Here is a 16,119-nt window from a genome sequence, read left to right on the forward strand (position 1 = left end):
GAAGTGGCCTGGGACGCGGAGACAGACAGAACAAGGCTCCGCCCAAGGAGCTCACGTGCTCGCTAAGCGGGCCAGCGCGGCTCCTCTCTGGAGACTTTGTCACGTGAAGAGAAGAATTCCCCCTCCACATGACCCGTGAACCAATAGGACGGGCTAAGAGGCGGGGCCGAGGCCGGGCTCGGCCAATGTGAAGACGGCCGGGAGAGGGGAGGTGGGTTGCCCCAGAAGCAGTGTAAGGAGTGGAGCCGGGCGCGGCCATTGGGGGTGAGTGGAGGGAGTACTGGGCGAGGCCATCAGGTAGAGGCGCTGTCTCTCCGGCGCCCCGTGTTCGGGAGCCACCCGGCGAGTGGGGTGGGCTGGGCTGGGATGCCCCGCTCTGTGCTGGGAACCGGGCAGCACCGAGCAGGGACGGGGAGCGCTCCCCGGGGACAGGTGTGATGGGGCGGGGCTACGATGGATGGACGGGGCTAAGAGAGGTGGGGAGGGCAGGCATGATGTCCCATGCATGGGGTGGCTTGGGATAGGATTTGGCAGGGGAATGGCGTGATGCGGGGCAGGCAGGGTGAAGGGGAGGGGTGGGGTATGACTGGGTGCAGATGGATAGTGTGTGGTATGGGGACCGGATGGGTAGGGAGGGGAGCAGCATGGGATACGGGAGTTGGGATGGTGTGGGGGTGTGACAGGAAAGGGTGCTGGAGGTGAGGTGGGCGGGGCAGAGGAGCAGCATGTAGGAGCGGGATAGGACAGTGTGGGGGGCAGGGACAGGTTCCAAGGGGGTGCAGTGTGTGGTGGGAAGGACTGGGCGCTGCAGAGTCTGTTGATGCCCCTGCAGCGGCACACCTGCACTGACAACAGCATCTGCCCTTTCAGCTTCTGTTTCCTTGGCCGGGGGGCTGCTCTCGTGCTGGCAGGATCAACAGGTCCTTCCGAGTGGTTTGGATGGGGATACAGATGGAGAGTAGCAGAAACTGACAGTAGGGCTGCAGGCTCCATGCTAACAAAGAGAGCTGTAGGGAGGGGTGGGCTGGGACCCTCATCACCTGTCTCCCATCCCAACTGCAGGCATCCCAGTTCAGTATGGCCTTGGTGACCAGTGTGGTTAGTGATCTGGACCATGTCCAGTCTAGGATTTAGGAGAGGGATGGTTTAAACAGCATTAGATTAGCTCAATCTCACAAACCCAGGCATTACATTGACTGGCTCAGTGCATTCTAAGCATCTAAAGTACAGTTTGTTTGCTCTTGACTGGGTGTTTAAATGGCTAAATAACAGTGACTAACCTATCTTCCTACCCTGGTGTGGCCAGAGCCCAGGAAGAGGGTGCACCCAGCTCGCTAAGGAGACCTGTGGCTGCTGTGAAAATGGCAGGAGTTGCAATCACCACAGGACAGAAAGGCTCCCTGGGGAAGGAGGGGGCTGACTAAAAGAAGGGGAGAGGTTATAAATGTGGGCAGTGACTTGCAAAATGAGGTGCTGAATGGGCAAGTGCAGCTGGGACACTTGGGAGGGGTGATCTGCCAGCAAGAATCTGGCTGGAGATGGGACAGCCAGAGTGGCCAGAAGGGGCTGGGGGGAGGACAGGTGGCAAAGGAGACCACCTGGGTCTGTGATAGGATGTGGCTGCAGGAAAGGCTGGTGCAGGTTGACGCTGTGTGTGTCTCCCACAGCAAGAACGAGCCCTGTTCTGTGCAGAGCTGAGGGAGTTGGGATGTTGTGTTTAGGAGCTGGGCCTCTCGGTACCAGAAAGGGATTGACAAACCCCAGGGCATGAGAAGAGCCACAAAACTGTGCAGGGAGCTGGAGTGGGAGACTCCAGGGAAGGCGGTTGGAGGGGGTAATCGGCCTAAGGGCAAGGGAATGAGCCCCCAGGAGGGAGAGGGGTAACGTGCAGGGCAGGGGCAAGATTAGGAACTCCAGCAGGGGACTAAGAAAGTGAATCTACTTCCCTTGGTTCTTATTGGAGCTTCAGTCTGACAGGGTTTCTCCTTCACTTCCTGCTAAGCACTCCTATGTGGCTGTTCAACAGCTGCCCAGCCCCACCCCAGCAGTGGCTGCATGTTAGTGCTGGGTGAGGGATCCCTGTGCATACAGGGGAAGTGCTTGGGATCCTCAGGGGAAAGGAGTTGGAGATGTGTTGAGTTGATTATTTAGGGTGTGGTCTTTCTCCCATTTCTTCCCAGCATGTTGTACTGATTAGCCCCTGGCAGAGGACCCAGAGCAGCACCAGAGGCACAGACTCTCCCCACCACAGGGCTGGATTATCTCGGGGTTCACGGTGCTCTGACCGGGGCTGGGGTTTGACTGACACACAGACGCACACACAGACGCGCACACACACACACCCCCCCCTGAGTGGGGAGAGCCCAGCTGCATCACTCTGTGGCCATGAGGTGCCTTGTTACCGGGGGCAATGTCAAAGGTGCGTGCAGGGCTACCAGCTGGGCATGGGGGTGGGGAACAGGACATGAGGCCTTTCCCCCTAAGGGTCATTGACTCCTATCTGACCCCAGGGCAGAGGGACTGGGCTCAGCAGGGTGGGGAATGCGACATGGGGCCTTTCGCCTCTAGGGGGCGCTGGCTCCAAATGGCTGTTTTTCCTGCCCCAGAGAGCAGGAGTTGAGGGGAGTGGGGGTGGGATGGGTCTGGCCCTGGGTCACTGTCTCTCTCCTTCCCCCCAGTCCTAGGGAAGGCCGTGCACTCTCTGTCCCGCATCGGAGACGAGCTCTACGTAGACCCCACAGAGGATGGGGTAAGGGGGGGTGTTGTTTTAACTGGTGGGGGGCACCCTTCTGATCTGAGGGGGAGGGGAGAACTGAAGGGGGTTGTCAGCGGGGGGGCAATCAGGGTTTCGGAGTTATCACTGAGCTCCAAGAGGAGCAAGTTGGGTCACCCCCTGGTTGGTGATGGGGCTGGCTCTCCATGAGGAGATGGGGGGGGCGGGGGCTGGTCGGTGATGGGGCTAGCTCTCCCGCGGGGGGCTGGTCGGTGATGGGGCTGGCTCTCCTGCGGGTGGACGACTGGTCGGTGACGGGGCTGGCTGTCCTCTCCACAGCTCTCCCTGCGTGCTGTGAACTCTTCCCGCTCAGCCTACGCCTGCTTCCTGTTCGCCCCGCTCTTCTTCCAGCTTTACGAGGAGGGGAGCCCGGACCCTGATGGGGAGCCTTTCCGCTGCAAGGTCTTCATGAAGGTGAGGTTGCTGTGCTGGGGCGTCAAGAGTGGGCCTCAGAGGGATGGCCCAGGGATATCTGGGATATGGGAAGCCCAGCAGAGGGCCCTGGCTCTATGGTGTGGGGCGGAGGGGGAAGGGGGGGGGGAGAGTTGGGCTCAGGGCTGTGTCCCTGGCTGCACCCCTGGTCTGTGCTGTCTCTTAGCAGCCTGTGTGCCCATTCCCTGTGTCCCAGGGGCTCCCCTGCAGGAGGCAGGAGCTTGTGGCTTTCTTTGTCCTGGACAGTGAGTGTAGCTGGCACAAGGTGTGGTGAGGGGGAGGGGGGAAAGAGGGAGGGATCAAAAGGGATCAGGGCTTGGGACCACCCTGTTCCATGGGAAAGAATCTTGGTGTGAATCTGCAGGACTCCTGGGTTCCCTCCCTGGCTCTGGGAGGGGAATAGGTGTCTCGTGGTTACAGCAGGGGAGCTGGGAGCCATTTCTCCAGCTGTGTGGCGGGAGGTGCAGGTAGTGACGAGGTGGTGTCTGTGCCCCCCCCCCTCAGTCCTTCCTGGGCGTGTTCCGCTCACTGCCCTCCCTAGAGAAGATGGTGGAGAAGTGTTTGATTTCCCTGAATCCCCAGGCCAGCCGGCTGGTCGTGCAGCTGCACTGCAAGTACGGTGAGTGCACTGCCGCTGGGAAGCCCCCTAGGGGGCAGGAGGCGGGGATCTGGGTGGCCCTGCTGAGGCAAGAAGGGGTATCCAGGGAGCCCCATTAGTGGGGTGGGGGAGGGAGATTAGGGAGCCCTCCAATGGCAGGGGGCACCTCAGGGGTCCAGCGAAGGTAGCAGGGGACCTGGATGGAGTGAGTTGGGATGGAGGGCTGGGGCAGAGCTGGGAGCCAGGTGGGCAGAGGGGACCCTGCAGTGAATGGTACTGGGAAGCGGAAGGGTGCATGCAGGTGGGTGGGGCCGAGGGGTGAGTGAAGCTTTGGGGTGGGGGGGGAGGCAGTTTCCAAGGGTCAGGTCCCCAGCCTGGTTCCCTACTGAACATAGGGCAAGGCTGGTGAGGTGTACTGGGGAGGATCTGCAGGGATGGGTCCTGGGCTGGTGATGGTCCTGATGCGGGGGCAAAGGCGGCCTTGGCCTTGAGCTGCTGTTCTGATGCCTTTGGCAGGAGTCACCAAGACCCACAACCTGTCATTCCAAGAGTGCGAACTGCTACAGGCTGTTTTCGACAAGGAGCTGTGCGCCAACACGCTGCGCGCCCCTGCCCGGTGAGTGGGCTTTGCCGAGTGGGGGGAGAGGAAGCAAAGCATGAAGTATAGCTGAGGAGTTCTCAGCCTTTTTCTTTCTGAGGCCTCCCCGCATGCTATAAAAACTCCCGGCCCAGTGAGGAGGCCTCCAGGCTTCAGCTGCCGGAACAGGGGCTTCTTCTGGGTGGGAGGGACATTAGCCCTGTGAGGCTGGGGCTCAGGGGCTTCACCTGCAGTGTGTGGGGGACCTTGGGACTCTGGGCTTCAGCCACTGGGCAGGGGGAGGGATTCGGGGCTTTAGCCCTGTGGGACTGGGGGCTTCTGCCTCATGGGGCGTCGGGGCTTGGCGCGCCAGGCTTCAGTCCTGCAGCTTCGCTTCTGGCTTCAACCCCATGGGGCAAAGGGACCTGGGGTTCCAGGCTTCAGTTGCAGGGCCCCACAGACCCCTGAAACCAGTTTGTGGCCCCCTGGGGTGCTGTAGACCCTTGGTTGAGAACCACAGGTATAGATGAGGGGAGCGCAGAGGGATTGAGGATATATGCTGGCTCCCTTGGGTGTTAGTTTGACACAGAGGGGGTGGGAAGATCAGTGGGGCAGAAGCTCTCTCTGGGGTGCTAGGTTGGCACAGGAGGTGGGAGGATCGGGGGCACAGCTGGCTCGCTGGGGTGCTAGGTTGGCACGGAGGGGGTGGGAGGATCGGGGACACAGCTGGCTCTGGGGTGCTAGGTCGGCATGGAAGGGTGGGAGGATCGGGGAGCACAGCTGGCTCCCTGGGGTGGTAGGTTGGCACGGAGGAGGTGGGAGGATCGGGGGCACAGCTGGCTCTCTGGGGCGCTAGGTCGGCACGGAGGGGGTGGGAGGATGCAGCTGTGTCTGTAGGATGGGGCTCACAGCTCGCTCACCTCTGATGGCAGGGTGCTGGTGGACGCTGTGGTCCATTTCCCAGTGACGCTGGCCGAGGTGACGCTGGGGGTCAGCCCTGCTGGGAAGGTGAGCTTTCGCAATTACCTGGATGAGGAGACAGGTGAGCCAGCTCCGCCTTCCATGGGCCTCATCCAAAAGAGACCCAGCATGGTCCAGTCCCCTTGCCAGAGGGCTAGATTGAAGCTGGCACCCCCTAGAGGGGAAGGGCCCCATGTCCCACTCCACAAGCCCTGGGGTCTGGGCTGGCTGGCATCTCTGGGGTGGGAGGTTTTGGCAGCAGTTTATAGAGTGGCCAGTGGGTCCTGGGGGGGGGGGGGGGTGTCGTCTTGGCAGTGTGGGGACACTGGGGAGCTGATGCTGAGCTCCCTCTCTGTCTCCAGAGCCGAGCAGGACAATGGTGACTGAGCTGTGCCTCTCCGAGGACGAGTTCCAGGACGTCCAGGTGCAGCAGCAGTCCCATGTCACCTTCTGCCTCAAGGAATTCCGGGTAAGCAAGCAGAGCCAACCCCCACCAGCTCTTCTGCTCTAGCCCCAGAGGGTGGGGCTGCCTCACTGACCCTGTCTGTCTGCCCCTAGGGTCTCCTGAGCTTCGCCGAGTCCTCCAACCTGCCCCTCAACATCCACTTCGACACCCCTGGCAGGTATGTCCAGGCCAGCCCCTTGTGGGGTGGGGATGCTCCCTCTACCTCAGTGCCCTGAGCTGGCTCTCCCCAGATGAGATCACGTGCTCATTGCCACTCTCACTCCCTGGCCCTGTCTCTGACCCTCTGGATTGGTCAGGGTCCCCTGTGGACTCCCCAGGCCTCTGCTGCAACTCACTCTCTCTCTCTCTCTGTACACACCCTGTGCTGTCCCTGTAGAGTTCTGGACTTCCCCTCCCCATCTGTCTCATTCTCCTGTGATATCCCTGCAGGCCGGCCATCTTCACTCTGTCGGACCCCCTGCTGGAAGTGCACCTGGTTCTAGCCACCCTGTCAGACCCCAACAGCAGCTCACAAGTCTGCTCCACAACCTTGCAGGCCCGGCCAGCCAATGGGTAAGCAGAGCCCTGAGAGTTCAACAGTGGCACTCAGTTGTCATTAGAGTTCAGAGTGAACAGCCCCATTGGATTGGCTGGCTGCCACCTTCCTTGTAGGGCTGCTGTTGCAGGCTGTCTGCAGACTCAGGCAGCAGCAGCTTCTGTGGGGAAGCCTAAGGGTGGGAGAGCTGGGATACTGGGCTGGCCACAGCAGGGAGGGGTAAGGACCCCATCTCCAGAGGCAGGGTTTGACTCTGGCCCCAGCCCTGCTCCCTTCTTCCCACAGTGCCTTTCCCATGGCTACCCCTGATGATGACTTCATGGGTGATGACATTGATTCCTACATGATTGCCATGGAGACCACATGTGAGGAGGGGCCAGGGCTGCCCTCCAGCCCCACCTTTCCCCAGAGACGCCCCCATCCGGGCGCTGCCCTGGAGTCAGAGAACAGTGCCATGGAGAGCGACCTGGAGGGGGCTGTGCCAGGGACACCCCCACAGAAAAAGGTATGTGGTGGTGACGGGGGAGGGTGCGTCAGGGCTGTTCTGTGGAGGGGAGTTGTGTGAATGGCAAGGGCAGTATTGAAGCCTGGGGGGAATGGGACCATGTGGGTGGAGGGAGAAGCTGGGGAGTGCTCCCCCCCCCCCACACACACACACATCCTGCTGCATTTCTTTCAGTTCCGCTCCTTGTTCTTTGGGTCGGTGCTGACCCAGTCTCAGGTTGGGACCCATCCAGGGCCCAGCCAGGATGTGCTGGCCGAGGACAGCGAGGGAGAGTCCTGAGAGATCACCTTCTGCAGCCTGGCTCCAAGCCCCCTCCCCCTAAAAAAGCCCCCAGGAGCCTGCGTGGAGAAGCTGGACTTTACAACCCCATCACCTCTGCTGGAGCAGGGCAGGAAGACTGGGCAGGGCTGCTGCTTCTGAGCCACTGTGAATAGACATGACCCTGTAAATAAAGCTTTTATATTAAGTCTGCTGCCTGTAGAGCTGCTGCTGGGGCAGCTCAGCTCCCACCTCTCCCTGGGCAGAACAACACCCCCAGCCAGTTTGGGCGGGGGAGGAGGGGCTGCAGGCAGGATCCTTTCCCTCCTGCACCTTGCAGAGGCTGGGCCAGGACGGGGAGGCAAGCTATTCTATTCCCCAAGTGTCTCTTACTGTAGTCAAGCTAGCTGGCTTCCTGCTGCTTGCCTCAGTCTTTCTTGCAGGGCTGGTGGGTTTGAGGCTGGGGCAGGGGATGTGTATATTTCCCCAGCTTGCTCTCTATGGACTGTCCTCACTCAGGGCAAATTCCTGGGAGCTGCCGGAGACCTGTTGCTGGCCGTTAGGGGGCTGGCTATGGAGCTGGGCTAATAACGGCTGCAGGCTGAGCGGCTGGGGCACGTGGTAACCCTCTTACTGCCCCAGGAGCACAATCCCACCCAGCCCCGGGGCCCAGGAACCAGTCCCCCACCCTTACCTTGGCTACAAGCCAGGAAATCTGCAGCTGCCAGTGCTCAGGGTGCCTACCTCAACTGAGGGAAGCTGCCAGCCTATCCCCCTCTGTGGGGGGGCATAAACTAGGCAGAGTGGGGGGATGGGTCCTGCTCCTGGCTGGTATCAGCCCTACTGGAGGCAGGAAGAGCAGGCCCATGCTTTCCCCTTGCAGCAACCCCCACCCCCATTGTAATAGCTGTGATACCCCCTCCCAGGCAGCTGAGTTCACCCCCTGAGATCCTCTGCTACAGTGATCCCCACATTGCCATTTCCTCCTCCCACCTTAATGAGGGGGCAGTCTGGGCTCAGCTGCCTCCGCCACCCTCAACATCCCCTTCCTGGCAGGGGCCCCTTGGCGCTCCTGGAGCCATCAAGGTCCCTGCAGGGGCTGTGGCTCCCTGCTCTCCTCCATCATACCAGGAAGGTAGATCACAGCATAGTTCAGGGCCCCACAATAACACCCCCCCACCCATGGTGTAGGGGCAGTACAGCTCTCCCCAAAAGTGGCTACACATCAGCACTTTGCCCCCGGGGGGGAGGGTCAAGAGATGCTGGGGGCTGGAAGGCACCTGCCCAGGGCCATGCCCCCGCTCACAGGTCAGGCAGGAATCCCCTGTGGCATTGGCTGCAGCAGGCAGGAGCTGAGGGGAAATACCATTCTCCACTCCCAGGGGTATTAGAGCCTCAACATGGGGCAGGACAGGGTATTCCTTGCATAGCCCCTCAGAGAACCCCTGCGCCGCCGCCCCCAACACCACCACAGGCTGGGAACAGAGGGACAGGGAGGCAGCAGGGTAAGAATTTCTGGTAAATATTTATTCAACAAGAAATATTCTCAGCATTAAGGGGGAGGGGTGGGGGGCTCAACTGACAAAATAGACTTGATCCAAAAAGATTAAACCCACTCCCCCAAAATCAAGAGCCCTCCCTGGACCCCTCTCCCCAGAGCAAGATTTTTGGTATCAAACTCCAGGAGTTTAAAAATAATAATTCAGCTCTGCCCCAGGCAGGCAGGACTGGCACTGGATAGCAAAGCCCCTCTGTGCAGAGAGCCAGGGGCAGGGCAGTGAGGGGGGGCCCTAGTCCATGGGGTAGGGCAGGGGGAGCAGCCGGTTACTTCTTGGCCTTGGCCGAGTTGCGCGGGGGTGTGACAGGGCGGCCGCCGGGGTTCAGGCCGCTGAACTGCCCATACTTGCCCTTGTTCTTGTCAGCCGGTTTCAGGATCTGCAAGAGGAGAGGCAGGTTGGATGTGGGGAAGGGGGGGCCGAGCCTGCTGTGACCTGCCCTCCCAAGAGCTGGCCCAGGTACTGGGCCAAGGCCCATGCCAGCCCCCACAGCCCAGGGAAGTGGTCCCCAACACGGTGCCCACAAGCGCCATGGCATTTGTGTGCACCCGCCTAGTGCCCAGCAGGGGAGAGACGCCGCGGCCCCGTGCCTGACGGGGACAGAGAACTCCGGGGCTGCAGGCACCGGTGTTCTTGGCAGGGTCGGCTCCAGGGTTTTTGCTGCCTCAAGCGGGGGGGGGGGGGGGGGGGGGAAAGGCCGTGATTGCGATCAGCTCTACCGCCGCCGCTTCAGTCTTCGGCGGCAATTCGGTGGCTCGTCCTTCGCTCCGAGAGGGAGTGAGGGACCCACCGTCAAATTGCCACTGCAGAGCCCGACGTGCCGCCCCTCTCCGTTCGCCGCCCCAAGCACCTGCTTGCTGGGCTGGTGCCGGCCCTGGTTCTTGGCCCCTGGCAGGCATGGGGCCGCGGCTTAAGCCGGAGAGAAGCTGCGACCCCGTGCCTGCTGGGGACAACGAACTCCGGGGCTGCAGGCACCAGTGTTCTCTGTCCTCGTGGCTTCTCTCTGGATTCATATATTATGTAATATTAAAAATGATGTTTTTCGTATTTAATGTACAAATAAAAAATAAGCCTTGAAAAATTGTTGGCCCCCGCCACACTTCTGAAAACATGAATGTGCTACTGGCCACAAAAAGGTTGGGGACCACTGGCCCAAGGGATCTACTGCTCTTGAAATCAGAGCCCCGTCCCCCTGGCTGAAGAAATGGCTGCCATGGAGACACCCCCACACACACTCCTTCGGCCCCACAGAGCCCAGACTTGGGATCCCCACAGCTCCTCTAAGGCCTAAACCCTTCCCCATCTTGGCTGTTACTGGAAGGGGAGTTGTCCTCTGCAGGAGGTTTCCTCCCCCACTTGCCATTATCCCATCTGAGGTCTGACACCCCTCCTAGCTCCTACCCCTCCACCCCCGCTCCCCCTGGCAGGGAGATCAGGCTGCAGGGCCATGGCTGCCCCATGGTGCTGGCTCCACACGCCCTCTGCCCCAGCAGGGTGGACACAGCACTGCCCTGCCCCAGGCTCACCTGGAAGGAGCACATGAGTGTCTCATCCACACTCATCATGGCGCCCGCGTTGTCAAACTCGCCGCAGTAGTTGGGGGCTGAGAAGAGTGTCACCAGCTGGCGCTTGGCAAAAAACTCATAACCATCCTCCACCACCTGAGGCAGGGAGACAGGAGGTAGAGTCCAGCCCTACCCACTCCATGCCCCCAGCTCTGCCTAACACTGCCATCCCCAAACAGGCACAGCCTGGTACCACAGACTAACCCCTCTCTGTCACCCACATGGGATGCAGGGGTGCGGGAAGAGGAGCGGTGTGCAGGAAGGGGCTCAGGGCAGGGTGTTGGGGCATGGGAGGGGTACGGGGTGCGGCAGGGGGCTATGGGCAAGGGGTTGGGGTAGAGGAGGGGGTGCAGAGTGTGGGAGGGGTGCAGCTTGGGGTGCGGGAACAGACTGATCCAAACAATGCAAACCATCCCCAGCCGGCAGGTTCCTGTACCTCAGCCTGGGGAACCCCCGCCAGCAGAGCACCCCACGCAGCTCTGACGATGCCCTCCATCCAGACCCACAGCGCCCCCCCATCCGCTCTGACGATGCTTTTCCATGACGACCCCCAGCTATCCCAGCCCTTCTGATGCCCCTCAATCCCACCTGACAGCACCCTAGTGCTGAGTTCCCCCCAGACTGGTACCTGATGTGCCCGACAGATAAGGTCCAGGTCGTGTTTGTGCAGGAACTTGGCGACCACCTCAGAGCCGAAGGTGAAGGAGACGCCGCGATCATTCTCGCCCCAGCCCTGGACATCCTTGTCGGGGTCGGACCAGAGGAGGTCGCACAGCAGGCCCTGATCCGGCACGTCCGTGGGGCGCATGATCCTGCGGATCTGCTCCATCGACTGCAGGTCTGGTGAGAGTCCTGAGGGGAGGGGGGGGAAAAATCAGTCTGTTAGACTCCGCCCCTCACAGAAGCCCCACCCACTGTGGTAGCATATTAATAGGGCCCTTAGTTTTCAGTTTTTATTTTATTTAATTTTCACCAGGAATTTATCAGTGTTTATTACCACAACAACAAAACCAGGTGAAAAATCAGTGCTAAAATAATTTTTCTGGGTAAATATCGGGTTTATTTTGGTGGACGAAATGACGGGGGGGAAAGTATTCGGTAGATTAATGCTGTGAATTCCATTCATCAATGTGGTTTGCTGCAGAACTAAAACAAACTCAGAGGTGGCATTGTGTTTTGAGTTTTAAGAAACAATCTCTCTCTAATCCCCAAATAAAGCTTTTCATTTAAATAAACAGTTAACTGGTGTAGACTTAGAACTATTAGCCTATAAATATTTATTTTTAATAATTGGGCCACACGATTTGCAGTGCATACACTCAACTTGGTCCTTTTCTCCTGTTTTTGCTTTTGAAAACTTGAATACTTCCTTGTGTTCTGAAATGTATTCTGATATAGATTTTCATTTTCTTCCCATTTTAGTGTCTCGGATCTTTAAACCGTTATATGCTAACAGCTTGAAACATATACGTGGTGAGCATGAGATTCATCAGTATGGTCAGATGTGCACACACTTCAGAGCTTGCGTGCTGCCTGTTTGTTTCTTGTGTGTATCTTCTAGACCAGGGGTGGGCAAACTTTTTGGCTCAAGGGCCACATCTGGGTGGGGAAATTGCAGGCAGGGCCATGAATGTAGGGCTGGGACAGGCAGTTGGGGTGTGGGAAGGGGTGCGGTGTGCAGGAAGGGGCTCAGGGCAGGGGGTGTATGAGGAGTGTATGAGGGGGCTCAGGGCAGGGGTGCAGGAGGGGGTGTGGCAGGGGGTTGGGGCACAGGATGTACAAAGAGGCTCAGGGCAAGGGGTTGGGGTGTGGGCTCCGTCCCGGCACCGTTTACCTGGAGCAGCTCTGGGGTGGCAGCGGTGCACAGTGAGGCTCAGGCAGGCTCCCTGCCTGCCCTGGCCCCGTGCCGAAGCGGCTGGCACCACATCCCAGCAGCCCTGGGGTGGAGTAGGGGGAGGGGAGCAAAGGGCTCCGTGCGCTGCCCTCCCCTGCAGGTACCTCCCCCAAAGCTCCCACTGGCTGCGGTTCCCTGTTCCCGGCCAATGGGAGCTGTGGGGGGCTGTGCCTGGAGGCGAGGGTAGCACACAGAGCCCTCTGCCCCCCCTTCCCCAGGGGTCGCAGGGACATGGTGCCAGCCGCTTCCAGCAGTGGCGTGGGGCCTGTGGCGCCACGGAGGTGGCAATCCCGTGGGCCAGATCCAAAGCCCTGACAGGCCAGATCCGGCCCGCGAGCCGTAGTTGGCCCATCCCTCTTGTAGACCAATACATAGCCTTAGTTCAACAGGCAGCTTTGCATATACACACAGACTAATGTATTATCATGATACATACAGCTCATGCAATGCTTTGTATTTTCCTAATCAAACTAGGTTTTTTTATATATTTGAATGATGCGAAAGTAGGGTGAAAATCTGAAGGAAAAAAAAATGAATAATACTTTTTGTAAAACCTGGGGATTTTTTGGTAAATCCCACCAGACACAGCCCCTATAGCAACTCCCTGCCCCCCCCCCCCCCCAAATATCTGCCTTTGCAGCATCCCACCCCAGATGTGCCCTCCACAGCCCTCCCAGCATCCATTAGCCTTGCCCCAGCACCCTCCCATCCGATCCGCATGACAACACCCTGCCCTGATCAAGCGCCCACAGCCCCATGGTGCCTAGCACCCTCCGCCTTCCCCAGCAGCGCCCTCTACTGCACGAAGCCCACATTGGAATTCCTGAAACACCCCACTATGCTGTCTCCCTCCTTCCTGGGGACAGGGTCACGGAGCACTGGCCACCACACCCTGCAGCCCCTCCCAAACCTCCATGGCCGCAGAAGATCTTCTCGTCCACAATAGCGGCGATGGGCAGGCAGTTGAAGCAGTCGGTGAACGTCTTCCACAGCTTGATGTTGTAGCGCCTCTTGCCTGTGGGACACAATGGGGGGGGGATGGGGGCCCAGCCACTGAGGGAGACTCGGGAGAGGGGCCCGCCTCCAAGGCTGGACCCTGGCCTGCTGGGAGAGACCTAGGCCATACAGGGAGCCAAGTGAACTGTGCAGCGACAGCACACAGGGCCTTCCTCTGTAGGGGGCGCCAGTCTGACTCCAGGGTTAGCTATGGGGCACATGGGATATGGGGCAGAGGCTGCCCTCTGCCATGGACACTGGCGCACTCATGGTTGGGGGTGTAGGGGATATGATGGTCAGAGCAGAGGGGGTACAAGAGTATAGATGTGGGGCAGTGGAGGATATGGAGAGTACGGGGCAGAGCAATGTGGGCACACTCATCATAGAAGCCATAGATTTAGTTGATGCTGGCGCATTCGTGGTAGGGGTGAGGAGCAGGGTGAGGGGAGATTCGGGGAGCCGGGCGGTGGGCGTTCGGGCAGGACCACACTCACTCTCATCGTAGAAGCCATAGATGCGGTTGATGCTGGCGCACTCATGGTAAGGGTGAGGGGAGCAGGGCTGGGGGGACTCGAGGGGCCGGGCGGGGGCACACTCACACTCATCATAGAAGCCGTAGATGCGGTTGATGCTGGCACACTCGTGATTGCCACGCAGCAGGAAGAAGTTCTCAGGGTACTTAATCTTGTAGGCCAGCAGGAGGCAGATGGTCTCCAGCGACTGCTTCCCCCGGTCCACATAGTCGCCCAGGAAGAGGTAGTTGCTCTCAGGTGGGAAGCCCCCGTACTCAAAGAGCCGCAGAAGGTCATAGTACTGGCCATGGATGTCACCTGGGGAGAGCAGGAGGTGAGTATAGCAGCTACCACAGCCAAGCCTAACCCACCTCCCCCACAGAGCCAGGGTCCTCCCCCCACAGACCCAGGGATCCCTCCCACCTCCGGAAAGGGCCAGCAAGGGGACCACAGATCCACCCTGGCCTTCCCACCCAGCCTGAGCCAGCGAACCCCCCCAGAGTGAACAAGGGGTGCAGCAAATCCCCCCAGCCTCTCCCCCATGGCCACTGGGAGGAAGGTTCCAACCTCCCGACCTCACTCACCGCAGATCTTCAGCGGTGCCTCCAGCTCCAGCAGAATGGGCTGGCTCAGGAAGATCTCCCGCGACTTGAGGCAGAGGCCCCTGATCTCACTCTCCGTCAACTGCACATTCTTGCCAGGTCGGGAGCCTTGCACTGCAACACAGAACAGTGGGCATCTCTGCTTGGCCTTGGTCATAGCCCCCGCACTGTTCACAGACCCACCCACAGCTCAGGGCAAGGCCCCAGCTCCAGCTCCAGCTGGAATGCTCCAAGGGGCTACAGGGCTGAACTGCCTGAGGCTTTTCTGGGCAGCCTGTGTACCACCACCACCACCACCCCTCCACCCACAAGGGCAGGTTAACACGTGACTCAAGACCAGCAAAGGGGGAGGAGGCACCAAGCAGCCCTGGCCCAGCCTAAGTCCTCACCTGCTCTGTGCACCAAGCAGCCCTGGCCCAGCCTAAGTCCTCACCTGCTCTGTGCAGCCGGCTCAGGAGGCGCAGTGAGGCTGGACCCAGACCCACCACGGCATCTCACACAGGAACCTTGGCCAGAACCCAATGGGCTCTTCAGACACTTGGCCAGAGGAGAGCTGGCACCCCCTACAGAGGAAAGGCCCAGTGTCCCATTCCCTCACCCCTCTCAGCCAGCCAGTTCCCCCACCCTGGGGCAGGATCAGAGCCAGTGGATCCCATATCCCATTCCCCCCCCCCCCCCCCCCCCCCGCTCCTGGTCACACTAGAGTCCTTTTCAACATTGCAGGCTGCAGAATACACATGCTTTAAGAAGCAGCGTGTCCTAGCAACTGATACTGGACTGTTAGGCCCGACACCTGGGTTCTTTTCCCAGCTCTGAACTGTTCTGTAATCTTGGGCCACTCCCTTCCTCTGTGCCTCAGTTTTCCCATATGGTACACAGGACTGATGCTTTTGCTTTCCCTTTGTGATGCACTGGGATGAGAGACCAGATAATCTGCCGCTCAGCAACTGCTCCGGTTCAGGGTCCAGCCCCAGGGGTCAACTACCACCCAGAAAGCGTAGCTAGGGTCGCCCCCCAAACACCCCTAGTATCATAAGGGTGAAGGGAAGTAACAGTTAATTTCCCCCTCCCTTTTGTTAGCAGCACTGGGAGAGCAGAGTTCGCACTAGGACGACCGCCCCACCCTCGGGTCTGTCTCCCGCCACAAACGCCCCCGGCACCCGGGTCTCCCCCTCCAGCTGAGATCAAGTCCCCACCACGCCCCCGGGAATTGGAGAGTCCCTAGTTCCTCCCTGGGGCCTAGGAACAGCGCGTCCCACCCGGGATTGCCATGAAATGTACAAGCCATGGGCCCGGCCAGCGTGGGGCAGGCAGCAAGCGGCCGGGTCGCTACCGGAGCCCGGTCCCCCCCTCCGCCCAGGGCCAGCCCCGACCCCCGCCCAGGGCCAGCCCCGACCCCCGCCCAGGAGCGTGCTGCAGGCAGGGAGACCCGAGCGAAAACAAAGGAACCCAGAAAGTCAACACGGAACTTCCCGGAGCACCCGGCCCGGGCCCTTCCAGCCACAGCGCCCAGTGCTCCCGGCCCCTCCGCAGCCGGCCCAGCCTGGGGTGGGGGGGTATGAGCCAACCGGGCAAACCCCCAGCACCGCCCCACGCCCTCAATCGCTCTGCTCGGGCCCCTCCCGTCCCGGCCCCCCATGCTAGGACCTCTCCCGGCCCCAGGCCCCCGCACCTTCCAGCAGCCGCCCGATGATGGAGTCCAAGTTGAGTTTCTCGCCCTCCGACATGGCGGCTCTGCAGGGGGGGGAGACCCGGACTCCTGGGTTCCTCACGCTGCACTCGCCCCCCGCCCGCCTGCTTGGCTCCGCGACGTCCGGAGCGAGAGCCTGGCTCTGACTGACTGCCGCTTTCAACGACCAGGCGGGTCGGGAGCGCAGGCCCCCTAGAGGA

At 60.2% G+C, this 16,119-nt stretch overlaps 2 protein-coding genes across 9 annotated transcripts; one reads left to right on the forward strand and one right to left on the reverse strand.

The window, feature by feature from the left end:
• The first annotated feature begins 114 nt into the window (after positions 1–114).
• On the forward strand, positions 115–9,340 carry RAD9A (RAD9 checkpoint clamp component A). Of its 8 annotated transcripts, none has more exons than XM_005280528.3 (12): positions 115–264; positions 2,181–2,419; positions 2,679–2,749; positions 3,053–3,187; positions 3,710–3,824; positions 4,320–4,419; positions 5,313–5,422; positions 5,703–5,809; positions 5,899–5,963; positions 6,236–6,358; positions 6,627–6,846; positions 7,021–9,340. In XM_005280528.3, exons 2-12 carry the CDS (start codon positions 2,386–2,388, stop codon positions 7,123–7,125), a joined length of 1,185 nt encoding a protein of 394 aa, XP_005280585.2. In that variant the 5' UTR covers positions 115–264; positions 2,181–2,385; the 3' UTR covers positions 7,126–9,340. The 8 variants fall into 8 exon arrangements, with proteins under 8 accessions (XP_005280585.2, XP_005280588.2, XP_065447820.1 ...); XM_005280529.5 differs by having other exon boundaries at positions 211–297; XM_005280530.5 differs by lacking the exon at positions 115–264 and adding an exon at positions 290–432.
• Positions 8,611–16,038, reverse strand: PPP1CA (protein phosphatase 1 catalytic subunit alpha). The gene is made up of 7 exons (XM_005280533.5): positions 15,902–16,038; positions 14,212–14,343; positions 13,715–13,945; positions 13,030–13,134; positions 10,854–11,077; positions 10,187–10,321; positions 8,611–9,039 (listed from the first exon to the last, which is right to left on the reverse strand). The coding sequence occupies exons 1-7, from the start codon at positions 15,954–15,956 to the stop codon at positions 8,929–8,931; spliced, it is 993 nt and encodes a 330-aa protein (XP_005280590.1). The 5' UTR covers positions 15,957–16,038; the 3' UTR covers positions 8,611–8,928.
• Positions 16,039–16,119: the final 81 nt, after the last annotated feature.

This window comes from Chrysemys picta, chromosome 4 (assembly GCF_011386835.1).
Source record: "Chrysemys picta bellii isolate R12L10 chromosome 4, ASM1138683v2, whole genome shotgun sequence".
Taxonomy (NCBI): domain Eukaryota; kingdom Metazoa; phylum Chordata; order Testudines; family Emydidae; genus Chrysemys; species Chrysemys picta.

What these genes read in the sequence shown, in the direction of transcription:
- RAD9A (XM_005280528.3), top strand. Translation starts at nt 2,386, where the DNA reads ATGAGGTGCCTTGTTACCGGGGGCAATGTCAAAG. An exon ending in TTACCTGGATGAGGAGACAG is followed by an intron (nt 5,423 to 5,702) that starts GTGAGCCAGCTC and finishes CTCTGTCTCCAG; the next exon opens with AGCCGAGCAGGACAATGGTG. An exon ending in GGACACCCCCACAGAAAAAG is followed by an intron (nt 6,847 to 7,020) that starts GTATGTGGTGGT and finishes CATTTCTTTCAG; the next exon opens with TTCCGCTCCTTGTTCTTTGG.
- PPP1CA (XM_005280533.5), bottom strand. Translation starts at nt 15,956, where the DNA reads ATGTCGGAGGGCGAGAAACTCAACTTGGACTCCATCATCGGGCGGCTG. An exon ending in GATCTTCTGCGGCCATGGAG is followed by an intron (nt 11,078 to 13,029) that starts GTTTGGGAGGGG and finishes CCCTCCCCTCAG; the next exon opens with GACTCTCACCAGACCTGCAG. An exon ending in TTATCTGTCGGGCACATCAG is followed by an intron (nt 10,322 to 10,853) that starts GTACCAGTCTGG and finishes TCCCTGCCTCAG; the next exon opens with GTGGTGGAGGATGGTTATGA.